The 27,405-nt window shown below is 47.8% G+C and overlaps 1 protein-coding gene across 3 annotated transcripts; it reads right to left on the reverse strand.

Annotated features, from left to right (window-relative positions):
* Window positions 1–516: 516 nt before the first annotated feature.
* On the reverse strand, window positions 517–10,664 carry CYSLTR1 (cysteinyl leukotriene receptor 1). 3 transcript variants are annotated; one of them, XM_054839979.1, is made up of 2 exons: window positions 10,405–10,664; window positions 517–3,664 (listed from the first exon to the last, which is right to left on the reverse strand). In XM_054839979.1, the coding sequence occupies exon 2, from the start codon at window positions 3,616–3,618 to the stop codon at window positions 2,581–2,583; it is 1,038 nt and encodes a 345-aa protein (XP_054695954.1). In that variant the 5' UTR covers window positions 3,619–3,664; window positions 10,405–10,664; the 3' UTR covers window positions 517–2,580. The 3 variants fall into 3 exon arrangements, with proteins under 3 accessions (XP_054695954.1, XP_054695953.1, XP_054695952.1); XM_054839978.1 differs by lacking the exon at window positions 10,405–10,664 and adding an exon at window positions 7,719–7,743; XM_054839977.1 differs by lacking the exon at window positions 10,405–10,664 and adding an exon at window positions 4,381–4,908.
* Between the last annotated feature and the right edge of the window lie 16,741 nt (window positions 10,665–27,405).

Below are 27,405 nucleotides of genomic sequence, written 5' to 3' on the forward strand. Positions count from 1 at the left end.
GGCCGCCCTTGCCTCTCACCTGGGGCTGGCGAGACCCAATTTCTGCCGAGCCGACGGCAAAGCCCCCTCCTCACCGCTACAGGCTGGAGTTTTATAACTAAACACCACTTTGCAGATCCTACGTGTATTTTTGGAAAACACGAATAGAAAGATATCACTGTCAGCAGACTTTTCCATACAGAAACCTCTGTGCAATACGCAACCGCGCATGACACCCAAATACATCGTCGACACCCAAAGCATCGCTTCCCTCCAAGTGCCTTGCAAGCATTTTCCCTCCCTAAATACAGATTTACCAAGGTCCCAGCTGCCGTTTGTCGGTGTGCTCCACGTCTGCAAGACCCGATGGCAGCTGGGCTCTCAGTAGAAGTGGTTTGGCTCTGACAGGTCCCCACCAGCAGCCCCAGACAGTGCCCTGAGTGTAGATAAAAAACACATTGTAGGGAAGAATCCTTATGCAGAGACTTTAAAATAAGACACAGAAAACAGTAATTGTTAAAGTTTAACTTGTAACATTTTAATTTAATTTTCAGTAATCTTTTTAAATAGTCTTTCCTATTGTACAAAAAACTGCCATTCCTCTTGCCATAACCGTTGTCTCAAAAAAAGATAAAATGGAAAAAAAGATCTCTCTGGTACAATAAAAATGCTTTGCAGCACACAAACACATATATATAGCTTTACTGTACAATATTTTAAAGTCTAGGAACGTGCACGTTATTTCTACATATCCTGAAATGCAGTTTTCCACGACGATTTCTACTTACAGTTGCACGACGCCTTTAATGCTTTAAGGCACAGCTGTAACACTCAATGTTGACCTCTGAAGAGAGGTTTTAGCCAGCTCTGCTCTTGCAGACGCCTTCTCAAAGCAGCCTGCGGTTCTGGCGCTGAACTACAAGCTCTGCCCTCGCGTGGGGTTAGGGGGAACTGTACACTCCTCTACGCGAGCGGCTTTCAGCCCTCTTCCACCCTACAGATCCTCACAGTCTTTGAAAGGCGTTTCGGATCTTGTTGAAAATTCACATCCATAAGCTGTCCTGCAGGTGAATTTGCTTTTTTTAAGTGCCTTTTGCTGACCAGGGAGATGCAGACCATGGTGTAAAGAGTGAACTTATGCTCTCCTGTGTATCTGTAAAGATAATTCCTCAAGCAGACCTCTGCCCCAAGCCAAACTCCTTTTGTGCACTCTTACTCCACCGTATTAAACCCATTTTCTTTAAGATAACGTCAAGTAACATCACAAATACCATACCAGAACATACTTGCTATTCATTTATCAATCACTTTGCCAACTAAGAGTCTTAACTCTACAAGAATTACTATTTCTCTCTTAATGTATCACGCACATCGGGCTGGGCTTTGCTCCAGCAAAAGGCAGGCAGTGCTACAGTTCTGTGGTTCACTGGAAAACCACAGGAATATTTCCTTCTGTCCAAAGTTTTGAAGTTTTTCTTTACATAAGAAGCATAGCCCAATCTGGTTTTTCATCATGCTGTACTCAAAATAAAATTCACTCCTGTCTCAGACTCTTGATCTCCAGGTCTTCCTAGAGATCTTTCCCAGGCCCTTGGGTCATCTCTTTTCTGCAAGGTAGGAGCAAGGTGAACACTTTTGAACAGGAACAAATATCATATATGGCTATCTTTAAAAAGGACTTCTGCATTCTTTTTAATTATTTTTTTTTTTTTAAAAACCCTCAGTCAGTAGTTCAGAAAGGCAGACCTGGTCCTGCACTGCACTCTGAGCACCCAGACCTCTACTTTTAGGTAAAGTCTCCAAAGAACTGGGGTGATAATCCAGATCCTGCAGCCATCACTTATGGGACCAGTCCCATTGAAGCAAGTTTCAAATGCACACTAGGATACCGCAATTTTAAATCTGCTCCCACAAGCAAGATTTTTCTAGAAATTCAGAAAACGCTGGCAGATCCGCTGCCCACAAGAGCACGTCCGGAGAGCTGCTTGTTCGGGGTGGGAGAGGGGCTCAAGCCCAAGCTCCTGGATTTGCAGACCCGGGCACCAACCCCACAAGTCTTACACACATAATTAGACTGAAAACCAAAATGCAAAGCAGAAGCAGCTGGGAGCAGGGCAGGACTTATCCTGGCCTCTGCTGTGTAAATAATTTAGCAGCTGTTTGAAGACTGAATGAAAACCCTGCCCTCTTTATCTGTCAGTGGCTCCCCCGAGCTCCGCATACAGCAAACACGGTGTTTACATTTCCCACTGACTCGGAGAATTAACACTCTTTGTAGAGTTGTTAAACTAAGCAAGTGCCCAAACACAGGCTTTGAAGAGTTTGATCTGATGATAAACTCACATAAACAACAGTTTTCTGGTGCTGGCGGTGGCTCCTCCATGCTAAGTGGCTGTGCGTGTCTGAGCAGCGCTCCTGGGGAAGGGGCTGGCCATCCCCAGCGGCAGCTGTACCACCAAGTTGCAAAAAAATCAGGGACCATCCACTGTTGTTATGACATATCTAATTGCAACGAAGGCTTGCAAGCCTCCATCGCATCTCCTGGAAGAGTTCCGAGATATCTGTCGCCTATCTGAGATCTTAGGGGAAGGTCTGGCCCCCTTATGAAGGGGCCACAGATGCTTTTCCATCCTCCCTATGGCTTTCTCCAGAAGGTTCCTCATCTTTCTCTTTTATGGAGAACTTTTTCCTGAAGGCTTGCGTTAAGCTGGAGGAAGAAGCCTTCCTAAACGTGGTAAGTCTTTTCCGAAAGTTGCCCCCTGAGAAGAAATAGAGAAGAGGGTCAAAGCAGCAGTTGGAAGCTGCCAAGGGGAGCGTTACCACGACCGATTTCTGCAGGTATATGGCATCCTCGCAGGTGGCATTCTTTAGCTGCAGGACATGGAGGTGGACTGTACGCAGAATGTGGTACGGGGTGAAGCTGACCAGGAAGGTGGCCGTCACGATGATGATCATCCAGACCGCCTTCTTGCGGTTAGCCTGGTTCTTCTTCAAGGAATTTTTCAGTAAGGTCCTTATGATCATGGTGTAGCAGATAGTTATGACGACAAAGGGGAGAATGAAACCCACAAACAGGGCAATGAAATCCAGGATCACGACTAGATTTGTCTTCTGACGGTCTTCTGGGGGTTCAAAGCACTTGGTCTTGTTGTCATATTGGTATGTCCCATTTAGCAGGAAGGGAGCACTTGTCAGGGTGACAAAGATCCAGATGCCGATGCAGACAAATTTAGCCTTCTTCTCTGTTACCAGATTGATGTTCTGGACTGGAAAAACAATGGCTATGCAACGGAAGAAGCTCATTGCAGTCATGAAAAAAATGCTGCAATACAGGTTGACGTACAACGCGTATGAACTGATCCTGCATAAGAAATCACCGAAGAACCAGTTCCCTTTGTGGACGTAGTAGATGACACGCAGGGGCAGGGTGCACACGCAGAGGAAGTCGGACATGGCGAGGTTCAGCATGTACACCTGGAAGGCAGTCTTCTGCCGGTACGTTTTTATGAGGATGTACAGCACAACGCCGTTGCCGACAAAGCCCATAATGCTGATCATGGAGTAGAGCGTGGAGTAGACTCTGTTTCGGAAGTCGTCAATGGAGTGGTGACATGACAGGTTATCGAACAGCGCCGTCATGTTGCCTGGCTGAGGCACCAATTCCACCTGGCGACGAATGTCAAGCCTAAGGATGAGAAACTCAGGTGAGTTATGTAAAGCAGCACGTGAAAATAAAATGCTATTCTTAAAAAGGAGGGAAGACCTACCATCTCTCTTGTACAGGAGAGAACAGCTAGGAAGGGACGTGGATCTGTGCAGATCCGTGTTAATATAACTATCCTCTACAGCCACCGTTCTTAATCTGGTACCAACAACTGATGCAAAGATGAGGTCACATTTTCACAAGTTCTCAGGACTGGCAGCATCCTTCTTCCACTAAGTTACCAAAAATTTCTTAATCCCCTGCAAACTAAGGTAGCTACTGATTAAACAGCAGAGAGGAACCAGACAGGTGGCAATAGCTCTATGCAATTTAACATTTGAACTGGTTCCTAACAACTGTTCAGTTCCGCCTCTCCACATTGCCTGTCTCCCTGCACGCCACCTCCGTGCCTGCCTGCATAAAGACGGGTCACCGCAAGAAGGTTTCCGAAATAGTAGAGGATGTGGTCAAAGAAGCCTTTCTCCAGTTAAAAAACCAAACCAAACAATTAAAAAACCTCAAATCCTTTGCACAGAAGGTGGAAGATGATGCTAAGCCAGAGGCTGCTCAGTGCACAACCAGACATTTGTCAGCTCCCCAAACTCTGCATCACTCTCCTCTACTCACAGGTAGCAGCATTTTTTAAGCTTGCTACGCTAATAAATATGTGTAATTACCAACTTTGGAAAAGATCTCGCCTATTATATATATCCGATGAACAGGAAGGATCGCTGTAGCGCAGAGGATGCTGCAGGGCTCTGGTTTCCCTGGCACTGCCCGAGCAGAGATGCTGCTGCAACACCCAGCAGATGGGGCGGGAAGCTGCAGGGAGGCTCACGTCAGAGGACAAACCTCTTGGGCTGGAGGCACCTGCACTGTCGAGGTAACTCCCCAGCAACGGGTTTCTTCCTGGGCTTGCTTTTGGACATTGCTTGGATTTACGTTAGCAGGTCCAGGGTTCTCCAGAGCAGTCAGACTTTACAGCCAGGGAGGGTTTTGGATTGGCTCAGCCTCTGTCATGAAAATTTTACTGTTTCCTTTTGGCATTTGAGTGCCACGAGGCATGACACTCTTCATTTGGGTCATCCCAAAGTAAGAGGAAGATACACACCTACGTATTTTCCCCATTCCTTTTCAACTTCTGATGGTTCAGACACAGAACCTCACCTGCAGTCTGAGATGACATAAAGCCCCGACAGTCAGAACTGCAGGATACACACTGACTGAAATAACAGGACTTGAACAAAAACAGTGATGGAAGCAACAGCTGGGACGAGAACAACCAAGAACCCACACTATGTATGTGCTCAAAACTGATGTTAAATGGTACGTATTTTCATTCATAAAAATAGCCTGGCAGCATTACAGTAAGATTCCCCCAGTCTCCCCCTCTCCAGTATATACTGGGAATTCAGAGCCACACCAGGATGCTCAAGGCTTCCAGGTTTCAGTCAAGTTTCAGCTATTTGGGAGTTTATGCTCTTAAAACAATCCTTTCATTACCTGCAACGCACAAAATACATTAAAACTCAACAGATATCAGCGAGGTGGCACAGAGGAGGGAAAACCTGACACAAGAGAGGATGGGTTTTTTTCCCCCCTTGAGCTATTTGTGGACACGGAGGGGTGTGTGAGCGACAGACCGTGCAACTGCACAGGGGTCTGTGGCCAGAAGAGGCAGCCAAGATTCAACAGGGCTCTGTCAAAAGCCCTAGATCAGCACATTGTACTTCATCACTCACAGCTCACCTTAGCTTGCATAGGTGAAGCTTATCTAGCTGTGCTCATTACAAATAACCTGTTAACGAGAGGCAGGCAGGGAGCGTGCAGCCGTGTCCTCTCCCTGCCTCTCGGCAGCCCGGTTCTGGCTACAGCAGAACCCAGATCTCAGCCCCAGCTTGGAGGAGTCTGGACTCCTCACGATGGAAACCCCAGAGCGGGTCTGAACACCAGAAACTGCCCCACCAGCCTTTCGGGGCTCCGGCCGCCCCTCCTCTGCGAGGACCAGCCAGCAACACGGAGCTGCCGCCACGGTGCAGAGCGCAGCGAGCCCTGGGTCCCTTGGGAGATGCTGAGAGATCCGGCCTTCAGCCCACACCACTGGCATCCTCACTTGGCCGAGGTCTTCAGACCTGAGGGTCCAGGTATGAAAAGAGCAGCACTCCAATAACATTTGAAAATCTCCACGATAGGGCAAAAATTAAGTTTGCGGTAACATTGGTCTGGTTTTAACCAACTGCTTGGGAGTGGCAGGTGGTACAATATTCTCTGCATGATCCCCATTCCTTGTTTTTATCTGTCAAGATAACGTGATGCAGGTGATGCAGCTCTTACTACCGTTACACTCTTATTGCTGCGTTAATGCCTAGCAAACAGACCTGCCCAGCAAAACCCCGCCATGCTATGCCCCATACAAACACATTGTGATTAGCAGCTCAATTATCTCATGAAAGCTCACATAGATAAAAATCTCTGTACTTACTAAGGCATCGTATATCAGTTCTTTCTCAGACATTAAAAAGAAAACACAGCCAAGATGTTTGAGATTAAGAGGCTGGAATGATCTCTTGTGCACATTGAGGCTTTTTTTTCCATCCGCCTGCACCTCCAGTTATGATCAGTATGAAGGAGCAGAAAACGGGACAGACCGCATGGCGAATCCAGTGGATAAACAAAGACATTTTGCCTAAAAGCAGTGATGTGATGTAACGCTCCGAGAAGGGAGGAGACCGCAGGTGAAGAGATGCACAGGAGCGCCGGGCAGAACCTGCATCTCCCAGGTTTCGGGTCAGGTTCCCGTGTGCCTTTGTGACGGCACTAGCTATGTGCATCTGCAGAAGGTACAGCTGATTTCTCTTCCCTTCGGCCAGTTCAGCTATCCTCTCTAAGAGATCACCAAGAGATAGCGGTAAATGCCTCAGCCCATCATTTGCACACTAGATAAACTTCCTTATTTAATCTCTATGCCTATTTGTGCACTTCTTGAGTGGTACTGAGCTGGATTGTAAACTTTTTGCCTCCTTTGCGTAATAAATTTCAGTCTTTCAGCTGCTGTTTGTACAGACATTAGCAGATAGTAAACCACCATGAGAGGTATTTGTCTCAAAGACGATCAAGACCTGTTACCCATCCTATTTCTGGATGTAATTTAAAGTGTCTTTTGTAACAAAAAGGAAAACCGAGAATTAAAACATTGATGCAGACTGCCACAGTATAACAGAGCTCCACAGCTAGAATTGTATCTGTAAAAAAAACCAAAAAACCCACAAAACACCATTTCCTAGCTGAGACTTTAGGCCAAGTTTGCATAATGAACTGAAGACAAATATAATTTGTGCCACTATTTATTTGTACAGCCATAGTTCACCAAACCATTTATGTGCTGGTGAATTCAGCTAATTACAAATGTACACAAGTGAGAGGGAGCAGCGATGGCTGAGACGAGTACCCCAAACCAAGCAACCCCCTAAACAACTGCTGTTCTCCCAGTCTCACGCAGCGCGGCCGCACTTCTAGCTGGTCAGAAGTAGATTATACTAAATTTAATTACACAGCCCAAAAGCACGCCACCAAAGAAGATGCCGTCAGTGGGTTCGAGCTCGGATGTGAAGCATCACCGCCCGCAGAACGCTCCCAGCCCTGGCGCGGGGTGAGCTCGGCGTTTGGTGGAAGAGGCGCAGGAACCGCCTGGAGCACCCAGCGCACCGCACGACAAACCGGCCGTGCCGGGGGCACGGGGCCCGCTCTGCGAACCGGGAGCGGAACCAACAACCGAAGCAAGCAGCGGACGCTAATTAATGACCCAGCTCAGCAGGACGAAGCGGTACGACCGAGCTCCGCAGGTGTTTAACCCGGCTGCAAACTGCTCCCTGCAGCCGGGACACCGCGGCTCCGGGGGGCACCGGAGCAGAGCCCGGCCCGTGCGTGCACCCTCCACGCGTGCACCCTCCACGCGTGCACCCCCCCCCCCCCCCCGCCCGCACCCCGGGGCAGCCGCACCCCGCTCCCGCGGCGGGGACCCCCGGGCAGCACTTACCGGAGCCGAGCCGGGCGCGCAGCTCTGCCCCAGCCGCCCCTCCGCCGCCCTTAAAGCGCGGCCCGGCCCGCCCCGCCCCGGGCCCGCCCCGGCCCCGCCCCGGCCCCCAGCGGGTCCCCCAGCCCCGGGACCCCCGTCCGCCCCCTCCCGGCTTCCTTCGGGGGGAAAACTGGTGTGCCCCGCTCCCCCCCCGCCCCGGTCATGGCGGGGCTGTCGGCAGCGCGGCTGGGGCAACCGGCCGGTTTTCGTTTCCCCCCGGCTGCTGCAGAGCTGCCGCCTCCTCCGGGGGGAGGCTTTTTGGGGGAAGCTTTTGTCTATGGTGGGGACGCCTCCCATTTGCACCGGCTGTAGCATCTAAGAGAGCCCTGCCGGGATAAGTGGCCGGGAAGACCTCTGTCCCCATGTGCACCCCTGGTTCCCGAGACCCGTCTGGTGCTGGTGTCCCCAGCTGCCCAGTCCAGCTCCTCTCCAATGGGCAGGTGACCCCAGGTGCTCCTGCGTCGCCACACCTTTACATGGCGCTGCGTGGTTGGGTGGCTGCTTGGCCGAATTTTGAGCCATTTTTTCTGCCCCGGCTCCGTTTTTGATGGCTGGTTTCGGAGCTGCCGCAGACCTGCACGCTCTCTAGCTGGGTGAGGACAGCCAGGCTGGTTGCACGGTCCTCCCACATGGGATCCAAAGTGGTGAAGGACACAACTGGGAAACATTGGTAGCTTAACAGCATCACAGGGGGGCACGTGCAAATGAGGCAACCTCGGCTGCGCACCAGCAGCGGGACTGGCAGGTGCCCCAGTAAAACCCCAGTGCGCTTGGCTCGTTACTGTGCACTGAGAAATTGCACTGGTGGAGGCAGATCTTTTCACCTGATGGCAAGTCAGCTACTGAAAAATCCCCACCCACACGCTGACGAGCCTCCAAGCACTTTGCTGCTCACCTGTTCAAAACACGAAATGGGAGATCACGTGCAAACGTGTTCGGTGCTGACTTTTGGTTGTACTGGACCAACATAGACACCAAAAGAGACTTTTCCTGCACTCGAGAAAGCTTTGCCCCTACATTGTCCTGGAAGTGGTGTCATCACCCTGCCTTCTGCAGAATCAAGGTTCCTAAAGGTACAGCCGAGGTCATCTTGGCCATTGACACCAGCAGAACTGTCGGGGCTGTCCCTGCAGCATTGTCAGCCCTGCAGACCCCGTGTCCGTGCGGGGGACGAGGAGGAGCACAGCTCTCTGCCAGCCCTGCCTCGGAATGGGAGGGTCATGCAGAGACACTGCGGTGGCCAAGAAATAGCTCTGACACTCATCTGGGACCTGGAAAGGTGACTTTCTGCCACGCGATCCCAGCTGTACTCTAGTAGTAACTCTAATATTAAGCTTTAGCTTCTTATGGGAAATAGCAACGCTGAGTAAATACACTTCCTTGGAATTAAGGATTAACTTCCAAAGTGTCAGGCACAAAAAAATTTATAGTAACCAAGAGATCCTGTCAATGCTGCTCTCTGCTCGTGGGACGTACGTCTCTTCACGTCCTCCTGTTCCCACGGCACCGCTGTGGTATGAAGGTCATGTGAGGGAACCCCTCCTTGTCCATCCGTGTCCCCGTGCGAGGGTCCCCGAGGCTGCTCCTGCCCACAGCCCATTTTCTGCTCAGCAGGACATCCCACGCTGTTATTTAGGAGTGCTCAGCGTAGGAAGGAAGCATTCCCGCTATAGGGCTTGCTCTCCCCATTTGGCATGGGTGGCATCCCACCACAGCGTAAGGGGCCAAGGAGAGACGGGGCAGCCGGGGAGGACGGCGTGTGGGGAGAGCGGTTATTTCCAGCCCTGCCTCCCACGTGAGCCCCTTGGACCCCGCTGTCCCTGCGTGTGGGTCAGCACGACCCATGGCTCTTTCCAGAGGGAAGGGCTCAGCACGAGCATTGCTCCTGATGTTCCTCCAGCTCTTTGCTTTCTTATAGGCTGTTTCTACATCTTCCCTTCTGCCACAACAGTGGGTGATAACATTTAAAAACCCGCTACCGACGGCTGGGCAGTGATGTCCAAGCCCCGGGACTTCCCAAACCCTCCTTTCCTCATCCACAGGGAGCAGATCCCGGGTCAGTGTCAGCTGGGTGGGTGCCAGAGCCTTGGCCTGGGCAGAGAACGGGGCCAGCAAGCACAACCCGCAGCCATACGGGTGCAAAGGGCCAGCCGCGGCCCCATTCCAGCGCTGAGGCGCGGAGATGACATCCAGGCGCTGTGCTGCAAGAGCCGGAAGGGTGCAGAGCTGCGCAGCAGCTGGAGGGCACTAATTACACATTTTGCCACCTGAAACCTTTTAAATAAATGGTTTAGAAGGAAATAAATGCCACCACGTCAATAAACTTGTTATTGCTCTCTAGGAGTGAACGACAAACAAGGTCAACAGTACGCTGGAGTCTGCTCTCGCGAGAGGTAGGTGGATGAGGGTCTCTTTGGCGGCTGCGTTATGGCAGGTTCTGCCTGGGCTGCGCCGTTTTGCTTTTGTACTTGTGTGTTTTAAGTGTCACTGCACCCAGCCACTGCAAGCTGCTACTCCCCGTGCTCTTATTCTCCCTTCTTCACTGTTTTACAGCACTAGAGAAAACAAAGGCTTGGAGATGGGCTGAACATAATGACAAAGCCCTCCTCCACCTGGCACTGCAACTACAGACCCATTACAGACCCACCTGGAGGTTTCTCAGTACCAAGCGTTGCAGCTGTGCCTGCTTCCTCCAGCTGCAACGCCAGGCCTTTTCTTTCTTTTTTTTGCTTGCATCTCTTCCACCCTGGTGTGTTCCAGAAAATTGTTCTGCTGTCAAACCCAGAATGTGCAGAGTCGCTTTTCAGACAAAGCCATGGCGCTGTGGAGGTGGCAGTTCCTCTTTTGCACCACTGCCTATGAACAGTGAAGGTGTGTGAGAAGTAAGTACGCCTCATCCATCTGCCCCTCCTGAGAGCCTTCCCTGCCTTCCTCACCCACCCCGCGCACAGAAAATCCTGCCCGTCTCCCAAGAGCCACTTGGCAGCGTATTAGGAACAGTCAAATCATGGGATAATTCAGGCTAGAGGGGAGATCTCTAGTCCAACCTCCTGCTCAAACCAGGTCAGGCCAGGTTGCTCAGGGCTTTATCCCACATAGTCTTGAAGACTTCCAAGGATGGAGGTCCAAGAGCCTCCAAGACTGGGCAACCCATTGCACCACCTGCAATCTCCTACGCTGTGAAGCCAGTTCTGTAGTTTGCTTTAGTCGTGGTGCACAATTTGATATTACTCCACTCTGCCATTCCTTCTGCTTTTTTGGTACCTTTTTTTTTGCTATTCCTTCTGCTTTTTGCTACTCAGTTTTGTTATTCCTTCTCCTTTTCTTGCTGTTCCTTTTTCTTTTCTTTTCTGCCCTTTTCTCTCAAGAACAGGAAGAGTTCTAGTTGCAAGGTCAGACTGAGGTTGGTGTGGGATCAAGGAAGTTGATGTTCCAGATGTGTTTTGTCACCAGACTCCTAAGAGGACATCAAACTGCAGCTCTGGTACGAGGCCAAAAAGACACGTGGGATCTGATGGGGCCAGGTATGATAATTAGGGCAGGACGGGGGTACTCACTGAATATATCCGCACTGTGAGAAGCTGGATGAAACCTTTTGTTCTCCAGGATGGCTGGCTGGAGGGTGGCCGACCGTGACACCTCCGTGCACCATGGGCACCTCCGCATTCCAGGGAAAGGCTGGATCCGCAGCACATGAGGAGAGGACAAAGCAGACCTCCTCGGCCGCAGGTGACCATCCCTGAGGACAGCAATCACTGCTTGGTGGGACAGGCCAAGCTCCCCCGGTTTGGGCAGAAGACACAGTGGGAAGTGCCATCAGTGCGGTGTCCCTGGCACACCACATAAGGTCACCTCCTTGCTCTTCTTCCTCTGCTTGGTTTGTTAGAGCTTCCCTGTAAGTTCAAACTGAGCTAACATGTTGCGGGGACTGACAATTCACAGTCTCAAGAAGATGCTACAGGGTAGATTAGGCAAGGAATTGGGAGGGGGCAGTGCAAAGGATGGAGGAGATGGCAGCAAGAACTTGCATGTATAAAGGCCAGGCGTGGACAGGGGAGATACCCAGAAGAGGGCAAGGAAAAGGGAGGAATCCCCAAAGGAGCCCCTGGATGCATTGCCAGAGAAGTAGGGATGAAGAAGACCCCCACAAAGCGATCCTCATCGGGTCTAGAGAATGAAGTTACACATTACCTCTCCTGAGCGGTCAGGCTTGCAGAATTAGCCCGGGCAGGACTACGGGGATGGGGAGGCTTTAGGAAGACCTTCAGGTTCATGATGCGGAGTGTGAGAACCTGTTCTTGGAGGCTGAGCGCGGGTCACGAGGGGAGAGACTGGGGTCTGAGGTGTGGGGGTGTGTGGCAGAAGCATGGGGAGTGATTAGGAGAAGGTGGCAGGATCAAGGGTGGTTTTGTCTAGTGCGGCAGCTGAGAGCACGCTTGTGTCCTGCGGGGAGAGATCCTGCTCGGACGCGGGAGCCCAAAGGCACAGGGGCTGCAGAAAAGGTAAGAAACTAAATTCAGAGGAACATAACGCAGAGGAGGATGAGGGGGCAGTGGCAGGCAAAAAGAAAACTACAGGAGGTGAGACGTGCAAAAACACACAAGGCAGCGACAGTCTGAAAGAGGAGGGAAATCCCTGAAAACTTGCGTGATGGAGGTGGGGGCGGGATGAAGGCTGGAGATAAAGGGAGAAAGAGGGAAGAAGAGAGTTGTAGGGTGTTTGGGGGGAGGGATGGAGGTCAGCAAGGGGAGGATTTGGGACTGGGTGAGGGTAGCCGTAACCTGTCATTTCACTTCTAACGTGGCACAAAGCGATTTCTTTGCCCTCCTTCAAAGTCGCTGAAAGTCTGGGCTAATTAAGTAACAATCTGAATTCTAGCTATACTCGGGAACCAGACGCATTTTGGAAGGGGTCGTTTAGCTACGTTAATAAGACACACGCACGCATGCAGAGGGGAGGAACCAGCCGTGGGTCTGCAGACTCGCTGCACTGGGAGTTTCAGAGCACTTTAGAAAGGCGAGTGATGCAGCAGATGTTCGCAGCCACCTTGCTGATGCTAATGCTGGCACTTCCCGTATGTCAGCAGATCTCTCTGCGAGCATGAGTGTCGGAGGCACCAGCTCTTTCAGTATTTCACCAGAAGAATTTGCCTAGATAAGATACTTTTTGCCTCTGGGAAAGATTTTCACTGATACAAAGGTGATTATTAATTAACAATAAAACAAATTTTAATGGCTGGGTAGACGTCTGGAGGCTGAAGATTTGTTCTGTCAGTGCTTAATAAGAACAATTTGATGCTTAGGCTGTAAATCAGTCCGATTCCTTTTTCATAGGACAAGCGGATAAGGCACAATTTAGGGGTACGGGCTTCGGAGCTCTGTCTGCGACCATCCAGATCTGGAAAAAGCCTGATCATGCTTTAGGGCTAAGGGAAGTTGCCACGTAGCACCGACTGACCCTCCATTGCCTTCTCCTCCTGGCCCCCGAATGCCCGCAGCTCCAGTCAGACACCAGACTCCAAGATGCTGAGCCCTTCATTAAATGACCTAAATGTCGTATCAATCCAGCGCACTGGGCTGCTTCTTCCTTTACTGCTGGAGTTTCAAGCAATTTTCCTAAACACCTGAATAGTTTGTAGCCTGAATGAAAAAGCTCTTCGGCTTTGGTAACTGCTTTTCACACTGGCTATTTAAGAAGGAGAACTCAGAAAAACAGCATTTCAAGATAAAGCAAACATCTTTTTTAACACGTTGCTGTTTCTTTCCTCTCCTGGGACTTCCTAGAATAGGTTGTTTCTCTTTGAATCGCGTGTGAAAAGGGTGGTGATCTTGACTTCAGTTCAGACTTGCTCAAAGCTGGACTGTGCGACACTGGGGGAGAATGACTAGTGGCAATGTCATCTGCCAGATGCACTTGCTGCAGAAAAGCCTGACCATGGTGGTGCCCGAGATCGGGGACGGAGACCTGGGCGCAGCTCTGCCTGCTCTGACCTAGCTGGACTTGAGCTATCCCCAAGCTGGGAAGTGCGTAGCTGCGGTCCCTTGTGCTCTGCCGAGGGAGGACTCATCCCCCAAGGCACGTCCTTCCCTTGATGTGGATGAAATGAAGGACATGAGGAAAGGAGGGGAAAAAAAGGAGGAACGGGGCACGGAAAGCTTTTAGTGTGGGTTAATGAAGGGAGCACCCGGCTATGGTGGCCTGGATCTAGCAGGTATGGGGGGCACTTCCATTGCGAAGCAATGGGAGAGAAATGGAAAGTTTGAAGATGTTGCCCAACTGTGGGAGGAGATGAAGAGTCTTTTTCGTGCAACAATTTCCATTCCTTGATGCCTGACAGCCCGTAGTCATTCTGAAACAAACAGTCAGGGCCGTCCCCTCCGTTTCTGAGCGTTGGCGAGCCCAGAGTCAGCCCCAGGTTGGCTGAGTCAGTGTGTCTGGGTGGCAGACCACCACACCAAGAAATGATGGTATCAGCGGCCGGGGTCAGAGTACCCTCTGCCTCCCTCCTTCTTCATCAAGCTTGCAAACGTGATGCCTTATTTGGAAAAGTAATTTCTGCTTCTTGCCAAGGATAGGCAATCTCTTTTCTGCTCTGCTCTCGCTATAACAGTTCCTGAGAGGGTCCCCAGCCAGTGGAATCTGCTTCTCCAGGGGACCATCCCTTATTGTCACCTAGACCCTACAGGATGTGTCTCCATTTGTTCCCAGACCCAGCACAGAGACCTGATGTCACAGTTCCAGCATGGGCCCTGTCTTCCACTTGTTTTTTAAGGACTGATGTTCATATGTGCGGCCCTTACTGGCAGCTGCGAGAAGCTGCTCCATCCCAGCCATAGGAGACCAGTGAAGCTCCCCGTTCCCCTGATTTCTGTGGGAGAAGAATGGAGCTGGGGAACTTTCTGTGAAGAAAACCTCAGCCCTTGTCACGCTCTCAGATCTTGAAGCTGTTGATCATATCCTACTGTAAATGCAACCTTTTTAACTAGCTGCTGTGGAAACGAGGACTGAGAGAAGATGCAAAGCTGGGTGAGATGGTAGAACATCTTCAGCACTGTCTCTAGTTAGCATTTGTTTGGAATAAAGCACTTGCTGTCCTAAGATTAATGAAATAAATTACTACCAGAAATGACCACAAGGACAGCATTCAGACAATCCCATCGTTAGCCTAAATATTTGGAGAATTATGTTATTCTTTCACAGACACAGATCTCTCCTCTCAAAAGGAGGCAGTAATGGGCATGGGTGACTAATCTGGGAAATGACAGAAGACATCAGACAGGGAACAACGTTGTTTCTGTTTCATCGAAGAAGACAAGGTTCATGTGGTTTTCACTCAAAATGCAAACCAAAAGGTGAGAGATTGTGCTGCCTTTTCTGAGAAGCGGAGCAGAGCGTGTGGTCCCTGCCACAGAGGTACGGGTACGGGTATGGATATGAGTCCGGGTACGGGGCTGCCCGTGCTGCCGCAGCCTCCCTGGGGTGCTGCAGCCAAAGTGCTTCATGGCGTTCCTGCAGCTGGGTGTGCTTCCACCCTCCCCTAGACTGATCCACCTTGCCTTCACACCGGGGTTTGGAGAGGTCTTTGGGAGCTGTGATTGCAGGGTATTCTGCCAGCAAAAATTTCTGGAAGTAGGGCTTTCAGGGACCCTTTAACCTGCTCCGATCCTTTCACCTTGTGCAAGATGAAAGGATGGGCTTCTCAAGCCAAAACTCCAGACGAGGAACCAGAGACGTCCTTTTAGTGGGGTTCGGCTGGTGAGGGACCTCAGCAAGCCATGAGAACCGGACCGTGTGCAATCAGCTCATCATACTCCGTACAAGAATGCTTGTAAAAGATAAGGTTTGAATTTTTACCTTTCTGTAGGCATTATGGGATTGGCTTTACCAGATGCTGAACACCCACAAGTCTTGCTACCGTTGATGGCGGGCAGGGATTCCTGGTGTCTTGCAGGTTAGCGTCCTAAGTCCCTTGCGTGGTTAGCCACCTTAGAAAAAAGTTAAAGACATTATAAAGGCTTTTGGACTGCTGATTTGAGAAGCTGGATTTCCTTGGGGGTTTTTTATGGTTCCATCATGTCAACCTGTAATAAATAGAATAGCCACGCTGTCGGGAGATGCTGTCCTGATAGAGCTAATTGCTGCTTCCTCTTCCTGTTTTGTACATGTAACAAATGAGTGCTTCAGCAGATGGGTAAGATATAACTTTCTTTAAGCTGTGTCTCCATTATTTCACAAGTCACACTGCAGACATACCAGTCAAGAAATGAGAAATGTTCGGTGTCACTTTGTGGATGTCATGTGTTCAGGCAGAAGCAGCAGAACGTTTTCCCATTCCCGGAGGCTTCATTTATCATGAGCTGGGAAATTATATTAATTCTCCTGGCTTTGTTAGAACTGATGTGAAATCTGTATTATATAAAATCTGTCCAAAGCATTCTATCATTCTAATTTTTTTTTCCAGAATGGGACAGATCTAAGGTGCATTTGTTGGCCCTTAGACTGGAACTGGGTGTGAGGGTCTATGCAGGTCAAGAGTGACTTTAGTCTGTGCAGGTAATCCTAACTAGCATTTACCTTCAAACTGACAAATGTTGTGCTTTGATTTTCGAGTTTTGTTTCAGATAGTGACACTAGATTTATTGCTTCTTAACACTTTTTTGTTGTTGTTGTTGTTTAAAAATATTCAGACATACAAATTTTAAAAATAAGAATAGTCCATCAGAGATTTTTTGTTACATTTTTTTCCCACTGTCCTGGTTTCGGCTAGGGTAGAGTTAATTTTCTACCTAGTAGTGGCTCTAGTGCTGTGTTTGGGATGAGAATATTGGTGATAACACACTGATGTTTTGGTTGTTGCTAGACAATGTTTACACCAAGTCAAGGACTTTTCAGCTTCTCACATCACCCCACCAGCCAGGAGGCCGAGGGTGCACAAGGAGCTGGGATGGGACATGGCCAGGACAGCTGACCCAAGTGGCCAAAGGGAGATTCCATACCATATGACGTCACGCTCAGCATAGAACTTGGGGGAAGCCGGCCGGGGGTTTGGTCCGCAACTCAGGAACTGGCTGGGCATCGGGTGGTCTGCGAGTGGTTAGCTGTGCATCACTTGTTTTGTATATTCTTTTATCATTGTTACGATTATTATCATCACCATCATCTTCCTTTTCTGTCATATTAAACTGTCTTTATCTCCACCCACAAGTTTTACTTTTTTCCCCCCCGATTCTCTCCCCATCCCGCTGCGGTGGGGAGTGAGTGAGCAGGCGTTTTAGTGAGTGGTTATTTTAGCTGCCAGCCAGGTTAAACCACGACACCCAGCCACAACAGTAAAGTAGCATTTTAATTCTCTGACGTTCATGTTTTGGTAGGAGAGTTTTCTGATTACATAAAGGGTTATTTTTCTCTGGAAGATGAGAAAACAAACTTATCCCTGGAAAATTCAACAGTACACAAGAAAACATTTCTCATGGGGAAATTTTGCTTAAATCTTTTAAGAGTAATCCAAAAAGCCAGAAATAGTATATGCAAGTTGACTTTCTCCTTTTGGAAAGGAAATGGAAAAAACATCATGAAAACATGTAAATTTTTAGCATCAAAATTATTTTTTGGGCTTGTACCACTTGGAAATTTTTAAAAACCTAAACTGAAAGGCAAATTCATGGGCATTATTGAATCTTAACATTGATAACAGAGACGCTTACAATTAACTAAACCCACATTTATCTAGTGCATCCATTGAAATACATTGCTTTTACGTATTTGAGGATGGCCAGATAATTATCTATGATACAGTATAAGTCAAGTAAATTACCACAGAACACCAAGAGATCGTGTTCATCTACTTGTATATGAATAAGATTGTGGGCCGTGCCAGCTGGCTTCCAGCAGAGGCTTTTCTTCGAAACTATCCATCAAGATACCAACCCCCTGCCTTCCAATGGAACAGCTCCCCGTTAGCTGTATAAACACACCCTTGTGGAACTCAGACCCAGATTTTCCTTAGCGCTAGATTGCCTCGTGCTAGAGCTGCTTCAGGGACTGACTTTACATGTCGTTCAAACCCTGTGCTCCGTCCTCAGGAGGTGCTGGCCAAGCCCAGGAGCGTCCCTGGGGCTGTGGGAGGGAGTCTGTGCACTGGTGGAGGTGGCCGGCCGCTTCCCAGGGGCCATCCCTGGAGCTGTGCAGCAATCAGCACTTTGTGATTTACACTTCTGGAAAAGTTGGTCATTTCAAATGGCCTGATTTGCCAAAGTTGGGTTTTGTTTTGTTTTTAAATTAAGAAGAAATACCAGGTCAGCAAAAACCTGCACAATTAATCTTTGCTGATTAAGCATACACTGCTATGGGCTTAACCCTTTAGTTACTTCCTTTTTCCACCAGCATCTTCCCATCTTGTCAAGGTTGCACCTATGCTCCCTGTTCTCATTCACAGTTTTACCCTAGAAAGACGCAGGGAACACAAGGATATGACTGGCTAAGCTGGTTCCCAGAAGAAAACTCATTCTTCAACTGCGAACTACCAGGACAACCCATGGCAAATAGCCTGGTGTGCCTGGAAGCTCTGTACACAAAGGTCGTTTTGCCCCATCGTAGATGCTGGGAGGAGAGATCAGTTGTCTCCACTGGATGCAGGTCACTGAGTGACCAGGGCAGTCAGCAGAGGGAAGAGGAGCTGTAAACACCCCGCTGACCTTAAGCAGGCGCTTGGGGAAAGGACAAGAGCTCTGGGGGCCGAGCCAGCAGCCTTCTGCTGCAGTGCTGTATTGCTTTGTGGCGTGCCAACCTACAGAACGGCTTCTGCCGCCACGATCCGTCCTGCGACTATGTGCACCGGCCATGCGTCCAGTGTAAGTGGTCTCTGCTGTTGCATTTGACGGTTCTCTTTTTTAATTTGCACTTGCCGCAATGCTTTCTGTGGCAGACTTTTAAATGAAGAGAGAAGTTAATGTTCTGTATCCATCGCTTCCGTACACTGATCTCAACTCGTGACAGGTCTGTAAGAGAGAACAGCTTCACTGTTTTGTGCATCTTATTATTTCTTCTTAGGATAACATCCCTTGATTTCTGGACTATATTTAGGTGGTATAAATACTCTGTGTCAGGAGGACGATGCTGTTACTGACTGGTTCATACAAGAAAAGCCCCATGTTCTTGTCTAAGCTGAGATCACTGGTGGGCATCCTTGGAGCTCAGTAGTCCTAGGCTTCTAACATTCGCGAAGCAGTGAAGGCAGCAGGTAGGCACTGGTATCAGATGGACCCTGCAACGAAGGGGGACAGACATAAGGTCTTAAAATGAGATAATTAAAAAAATAGCAAAACTAATAGAGCACAAGCCTAATCAAGTTCTCAGAGAAAGGAGGAAGCAGGCTGCAAGGCGAGCCAAGGGTTCAACACCCATCTCCGTGCCTGTGCGGAGGGGTTTGCCAACCAACAAAAATATCAGGGGAGCCAATGCCAACCCAAACAGAAAACGACCAAAACAATCAACTTTAAATCAAAATAAACTGTAGCACATAATGGCAACATAGCAACAGATAAACATTTTGCCTCTCTAACAACTAATGCAAGGGTAGGATCTACAATGACATAAGTCAACAAAAACTGAGACGTCCAGCATGAGAACGATGAATAAAGATCATCAGATATGCAAAGTAATTTGGTTAAAATCAGACGAAGCAGTATTAGAAATTTTCTGTTCTTTGAGCATTCAAGTGGTCAACTTGTTTGGTTTTTATTTGTTCTTGTTGTTTTAAAAGGAAAAATGTCAAGTGAAAACCCCTGACAAACGACGGCATACTTACATAGGCTCTTTGTTCAAATCTGAGATTCAGATAAGGGGACCTCGCATACCAGGAATCTGTGAAAAGATGCTCTTCCACCTACTGGCGTCCACCTACAAGCTTCTAGAACACATCGCAGAAGACACCTCCGGGAAGTTTTATGAAATAGTGGAAGTTTGGGCTTTAATAGTTACACCCTCTTATTTCCTGAATGTCACTGGTGGAACTTCCTGAAAATAATTCACGTTCTTGGTCAGAGAGATGAGTTGTGTAGCATATGCCACCGCACTGAGCTGCTTTTGCTCTAATCCAGCTGTTATCCACTGCTTCAAAACTTCCCATTCTTCTGTCCCATGTTTTCTGCTTGGATTTAATTACGTATGGTCCCAGCCCCGTAACGATGTGCCTGGCCACAAGCTTCTGATCAGCCCCGGGTTGTGAATCAAGCCCTTCGATTATATAACCTACCGCTCTCTGCGGCTGCTCTTATCTGATGTGCTGAGAAGTAGGTGCTTTTTAAAAAAAGAAAAAAAACCTCACTGAAAAAGGATGTAACTTTTTCTCCCACAATTCAACTATTTGTTGAATTTGTTTGTGCATTAAACCTGTCTGCAGGATAAGAAATTGATTTTGGCTTTTACCAAGCGAGCTAACTGTCATATAGGGCATATATTTGTAGATTTAAGAATCTCTCTAAAATAGGAGAAAAACAGACTGAAGAGGATCACAGTTTTCCTTCCCTTATGCTTCCTCTTTGCTCAGTTCCACGTGTAACCGCCAGTCCCTGGTTAAAAGATTCGTTCTCCACCGGACTTAAATCCAGGGGATTTTACAGTAGATATCATGCAAGGTTCTGCCAATGGGGACCTGCAGGAGTTTTCACTAACAAGGATTTACTCCAGATTATCTCAAAAGTAGCGTGCATTTTGATGCTCACCCCAGCCGTAACTCCCTCGCCGCCTGCTCACCAGCGGTACTCCCGGCAGAGAGCATCACTGCTCGGTCCCGAACGTGGCAGTGGCGATGGGCTGCTAATGCTCGATGGGCGTTCAGTGAGCGATACTAGCGTGATCTCAAGCCTTTGTAGCAAATGAGAATTGCAGAAATTGGGGAGGGGGGGGAAAGGTGAAATGATGCCTTTCACCTCCAGGGCTCGTGTAAAGCACAAAGCGGAGGGACCACATTAGTCCTGACCGTTAGGTACCTGGTCCTGGGTCAGACAACTGCAGCCTCCAAACCTGCCCATCAAGAGCCATCTATACGGGTTAAATTCACATCACACAGACTGCCTACACAGACAGACAACGCGAGATAACTTTCCACTGATTGCAATGGAAAACATCTTGCTGTCCCAACGGTGGAACGAGGAGCGTCCTTCTTCCAACCGAGTGTAAGCTCTGTTTAATACACATGCTCAAATTGTCCTTTACAGACCGCGCACATCAAATGCCATGAATATGCTTTAGAATAGAATAATTCCGTTGGAAGGGATGTACAACAACCATCTAGCCCAACTGAAACTGCCAGGACTCTTCCTCAGCTTGGTCAGGAGATTGCCAGTATTTTTGGAGTGAAGAATCTCAGCTCAGCCCCTCTCGGACACCCAGTGCCAAGTCTCTTTGCCTGGGAAGTGAAATAGCTACAAACTGCACGCAACTTCGCCAGTGTAAACCAAGCGTTGTTTTTCATTCAGCAATGGTTTAGTACCTGGATATCTTCACTAATCACTACATTTGCGCTAATCTAGTCCCATTGTTAAAAATGCTAATCATAGGCTGCTGTAGTTTTACAACTAATAGTTTCTTGTCAAACCAGCGATGCAATATCTTTCAAAAAAATGGTATTTTTTCTCTTTATTAATTCTGCTGTACGATCCTCAATATTTTGAAATGCACTTCAAGGTTTTGCACTTTGATATTCGTTTCCTATGGTGGAAAGAATTAGTAATGCATTTAAGCCAATTTAAACGAAATACATGGTTTTTTTTCAGATTGCACTAATTGAAAAATCATTCTCGGGCAGATAATAGATGGAGGACAGAGGACAGGCAAGAAACAAGCCATTGTGATTAGAAAGGAAAAAGTGCACTGGAAGCTGCCTAAATAACATCCAAGGACAGTGGTAAAATTAATGGGCTAATAAAGATGATTTTTAATGGTAGATCAAAGAAGGGACTCTGCAGTCAGCACGATACGTTGCCCTTAGGGTGCTTTACTGTATTTCATGGACTGAAGCACGCACAGAAAACAAGTCATCTTTATTACCATGCCTGTCAAAGTCAAATTTTGCAGGAAGAAACGCTCCCAATTCCTCCTGACACGGGTGCAGGACTGGAGAGGGCACCAGGACGTCTCTGTACCTGCTCCGAGACGGGGAGTAAACCCCCAGTCCCGCTTACCCACAACCCGGTGCACACTGGTGGGAACCTGTACCAGGGTGGTTTTGTTTTTGGCAGTATATCAGATCTTACGCAGCCTGGGATTTAGTTTCCCTCCAGTTTACAAGGCAAAAAAATTTTGGCAAGTGCAGACTATGAATATTGCAAAGTAATAAAAAAGTATCTCAGAAAAGTTGCTCTGCTGGTTCTTGGCAAGAACACTAACCTTTCAAGTCTGAGCAAAACCACGGGACTTGCTTTTCTCCTAACATGACTCCTACTTCCCACAAAACAGAAATAAGAAATAGCCCTGGGAAAAGGAATTTCTCCCTTAAAATGTGAACGTGCTTTACCCATCAGCTTCAGCGAGGCACAGACACACATTCTACATATTCACGTGTTGATCTAATTCCTGGAAACCAAAATCCACTCAGGATCCGTCTCCATCAGGAAGTTATCACAATGTTTACACTCAAATGACTTTTTTTCTTTAATTTAGTACTATTCCAGCTCTAACACGAAGCATCACTTCCAATAATTATGCTCTCTTCCCGGTGTTAACCTCTGACCGGTGCCTGTTCCTTCTTCCCCTCCCTTGCTTGGGCATTTCCACATCCCATCGCAAGTCTCTGGCTGTTAGATTCAATGTATTCGTGTATTCGTGTATTAACGCTCTTTGGTTTGATTTTGTTTGATTTCAGATGCCTTCAGCTATTTAATTGCTTTTAAGACTTTAATCCATCAACCTTCCTCTTTCAGACAGCGCTTCAGGCTCTTTTTACTTTCCTGCTCCTTGCTGGTGTCCCTCCCGTCTGCTGATAAGCGTTGCCCAACAAGCTTGCAGTGAAGGACCGCTGCCTTCCTGTTTACCAGCGCGCTCTTCTGTGCCAGTTCAGATCACGGAGGCCGTCTCCTGCCCAGGTCAGCCTGATTTACAGCCCACAGCCATCCATTTCCGTACCTGCTGCTCTTGCCTACCAACGCAACCGCAGCATCTGATCAGCTCCCGGTCCAAGCCATGCTCATCTGCAAGATCTCCCTGGGCGGAGAGGGAAACCATCAGCACTAAGTGACCAACTAGCTCTGGAGATGCATTCACCGTAATTCCTATTTCCCTTCCCCTTTTGCAGCCAGGTAAGTTGAGTCAACACAACAATCGAATCGGAACAACTTTGAATTAAAAGAAACGACAAGAGAAGAGTGTAAGATGGGTCTAGCTGTACGATGAAGCATGAAACAGCAACTGCACCAACTGGTTTTCCTTTCTCACAATTCTCTTTAGTACCAAAGCTTCTGAGCTCCACCTGGGTAAGAGAGGGGTGTTTCTTGCCAGAGACATTAATTTTCATGTTCTTTTATGATACCAGGCTAGATGAAGTATCTTACAATGAACAAGAACTGAATTTCTAACACTTAATAAACTAATTTGTACAGCCACGCCAAGGAACCATCAAATAACCTTTTTTTCCGATTTGGGAAATTGGACAAAACCCCAGGAGATGACATGGAGAGTATGGAAAAGGAAGGAAAGGAACACATCAGAGGTGCTGGGACAGTGTCTGTGGAACACCTGTAGGTGAGTTGAGAAGCCTGCTGAGGGCAGGAGGCTAAATAGAAATATATTCTTTTGTTTTCCACTTTCCTTTCAGTGATCTGTGTAAACCTCAGAAACCATTTGGTGTGAAGCAGAGTTGGAAGAGCTGAAAGGTAGTCTGAGCCTGTCTCCTCATTTCTAATTCCAAAGGATCACCACGTAAAAATGAATCTTGCTAGTCTCAAGCCAGACAATACTGGAAACTTGCCCTCATTACAAAAACCCATTCAAAAGTCAGAATCAGTAAAAGCCTATACGAACAAACCATTCTCAGCTTTATTATGGAAAATAGTTCCTTACTTTTCTATTGACCTATTAATTCTGAGTTTGTATACACAATATATTAATTTTTGTGGGCTTAGCATAGCAAGATTCTTGCTTTTGTCCCACTCTAGATGTATCAAATACCCCTGCAAGTGAGTTGACGAGGAAGCCCTCTCGTGGCTTTTCTGTCCTGATAACTGCTCTACAGTCCTCTCCTCTCAAGGCTCTGGGAAGAAACTCGCAGAGAGTTCCTAAATCTATAAACAAACAAACAAGGGACACGTGCTTAATGATGTTTGGGGAGAACGTGTAGCAGAAGCATCTCTAGTCACTTGCTGATGGGAATGGCCTCTGCTTCCCATGAAGTGCTGCGTCGTGCAAACTTGCTTAGCTGTTCTTCAGGAGAAGATGGATTGCTGATCACAAGAGGAGATGCATTAAGTGCAGGTCATCCTGTCATCTGGGTTGGGAAAGGAAAGGGGAGCAGCTAACGAAGTTAGTGGGAAAGCTTTTTTTTCCCTAAAAAAATAAAATCACACACAAGATCATCTCCCTTGTGATCACTGATAGTTAAGATGCAGTGGTGCCACGTGTGGTGGTGGAGGCTGGGAACAACCCACAGCCTGCAGTCCTTGGTCAGCCGCTTCCAGGGAAGGCCACGCCATTGAGCTGAGACTGAGGGTACCAGCCGTGAACATGCCGTAACAGGATTCATTAGCGTTGATCTCAAATTCAGTACAGCAGCAATTAAAAATCATAGCTTTATAATGACTCTGAGCTTTGGCAACAGCAAAATCCAAAGATAACATGTCTGTTTCCATCCATCTGAAGATCACTTATAAAAATACTGCTGGAAGAGAAAAATTATCTCATGGGGGATGACAAACAACATACCCTGTCCAGCAGATACCAGTGGAGCTTTTGCAGAACTGAGACTTGCTCATGTTGGAATAAATGCCTTTTTAGTCTCTTCCAGTAAATTTCCAAGTGCCAAGAAGCAGAGAGCTAAAGGAGTACTGTAGTCACTGCCCAGTAAAGACTGGAGTTCGTTACCCATTGCCAAGCCACGTCTTAAACCCCTCTTTGTGCTGCTTCTGATCCATCATCTTGTGAGTTACGGGATGCAGGTCACCGGGCAGTCAGTGTCCAGAGGTACCACTGGTGGAGACAGATCCTTCCCAACTTTTTATGAATTCCTTGAAGTAATTTTTATGAAGTTTTGTTTCAAAGTTGTAGCATGCTGAGTACACGTAGGTATAAAGCACACCAACACAGTTTTTCTGTTCGCTTTGTGGCTGTTTTGGCATCAAACCTACATTGGCTTTGCGAGGTCAGGCTCAGGAGTGACTTCTGACTTTGGACTAACAAAACCCCATGTCCAACGCCAACCTCTGCTTAGGAGAATTCAGACTTCTGTGCAAACAGTCTGCACATATCTGTGAGATTTAAGGCTGACACTTGCTTCCCGAAGATCATCCTTCATCGTGGAAACTGGCCTTTTTTGGCCATCTGAGTACTTCTGAGATAAATCAGCTATGCTTTTGTTTAACTTACAGGCTGAGGCTGACAAAGAATTGATGTTACAGGATGTTTGTTCAGAAACTTGTGCTTAATCTGAATGGCTGCTCTCTGCCCTGCAGCCCTCGTAGTTGTTCTTCCAAGGCTTTTCCTGATGGGCACCGTAAAGTTTTACACTCATGCAAGTCATACGGGATTACTGTATACTGCATACTTTGTACTTGCCCATCCTCCGAAGGGCAGCAGACCCAAGCAAAGCAACCCAGTTAGAGACGGTGACATCTGCACAAAGTGGAGCATTTTGTGCCTTCCCAGTGCTAAGCCTAACAGTTGATATCTGCATTGTCTTTGGATTAATCTACCCACGTTCAAGTTCTTCCACTGCCTTCAAAAATCAGATTTCAGCTTCTCATTCCTGCCTTTAAAGTTCTGTATTAGAATAGAATTAAAAAGCATCAAGCTGATGTTTCCCAAACTGTCAGACTTTCACTGCAGGAACCACGAACCATTAGTTCAGCTGAAGTCTTGGCTTGCTCCATTATTTATTTAGTTGTACGCATTACTCTTTCTATGTTGTGTTTTCCTTCTGATTTTTTCCCACAATGCTTTTTTCTAAGGCGCAGCAGGACTCCATAGAACAGGAACAGCATTATTTAGCCTTTATTTTTGTTTTACAGCCATCAGAGATTTTGGAAGGAGTTCTAGCAAACCCACAGGGCCGCGCCAGTGCAGAAATCGGCCCGAGTACCTGCTGCATCTCCCTGCCAAGGACCAGCTCTCGGTACTTCTGCACCTCTGCAACCACATTGACTGCTGCCAGTAATAACAGATGGGTCCTAGGTCCTATTTTACACCTCCCCAGTGCTCTTTTCAAATGAGAGGGAAAAACAAATCCCAAGAAAACTACAGAAATCTGGGAATCCTTTAGCCTTCTCTGTGCAGGTTGTGGTGAGGACCATTGGCATTAGCACCATCACCTGTGCACGCTGGGCTGGGTTTGTGGGGAGGCAGGTAACACACCATCTGCAGTTTCAGCTGGCAGTGAAAGTCATCTTCTGAAAACATCTGGTATGGCCTTAAAAAAACCCCACACAAAAAAAGCTCTGGAAATTCCCCCATTTAACAGATATTTTACTCCTCCTACCCCTTGACTCTCTCCAGATCTTTTATCTTATCAGCTTCAACAGACTTGTGATCTGCCAAGCCCTGGAAATCCTGATACCAACTTTGTCTGATCTTAAGACCAGAATTTCTCTGATCAGCAACCAACGTTTCCCTCCCTATTGCCCTGGATCACAAAAGCTACAGCTGTCCCAGCTCGTACGAAGCTCTCTTCCACTCCCAACAGCACCAATGCTCTCTCTGGTCTAACATCTCAATTTGCCCAAAGCTCTGTCTTTGTCATAAAAGCCTACATGGTATTTGCAGTGAATTGAGGATTTTCATGACAACAATCAAATCTCTCCTGTTACCTTGCATGGTGAAAATAAAAAGGCACCTCAGAAGATGGGCTGGGTTGTTCCGGCCCTTGCTTATCCCAAACATTTGCAAACCCAGCGGCATCCGCTGCTGGTGGGGCTGGCCAAGGCCCTGTAACCACTAGATGGACCTATCTGTAACCGCTCTGCCCGGCCAGGCCATGGTACCAGGCTGACACGGGCCCTCCAGAAAGGATGTGGTTTAAGAATAATTCCTCGTCAACCAGAAACGAACATTGCATAGTTATCTTCTTGATAGTTCTACAAAACAGGAGGGTTCAGAGGGCAAAGCATCAAGTTGTGTCCAGCCAAGAGCAGCTCCCCAGGTCTCACAACTTGGGGCTGAAGCTCACCCGAGGACTTCTACAGTACCAAAACCAGCCCTATTTTAACCGCAATTTTATCCATGTCTGTTACAAACTTCTGAAAACCAAACTAGCACAATAGCCACGCACAAAAAGAGGAACAGGAGAGATATGACAGCTGAACGAGAGGATAAGAATGAACAAAGTGCCATTTCTGTTTAGTAAGCCTTTGTGCTGCCCCTGAGCTTTTTATCAGAGTTACAGCATTGCTATTACAGAAAACAAGAAGCAGAAGAACAGTAATGGCTCATGCAAGAACCTGCAATG

Source organism: Grus americana, chromosome 12, assembly GCF_028858705.1.
Source record: "Grus americana isolate bGruAme1 chromosome 12, bGruAme1.mat, whole genome shotgun sequence".
Lineage (NCBI taxonomy): Eukaryota > Metazoa > Chordata > Aves > Gruiformes > Gruidae > Grus > Grus americana.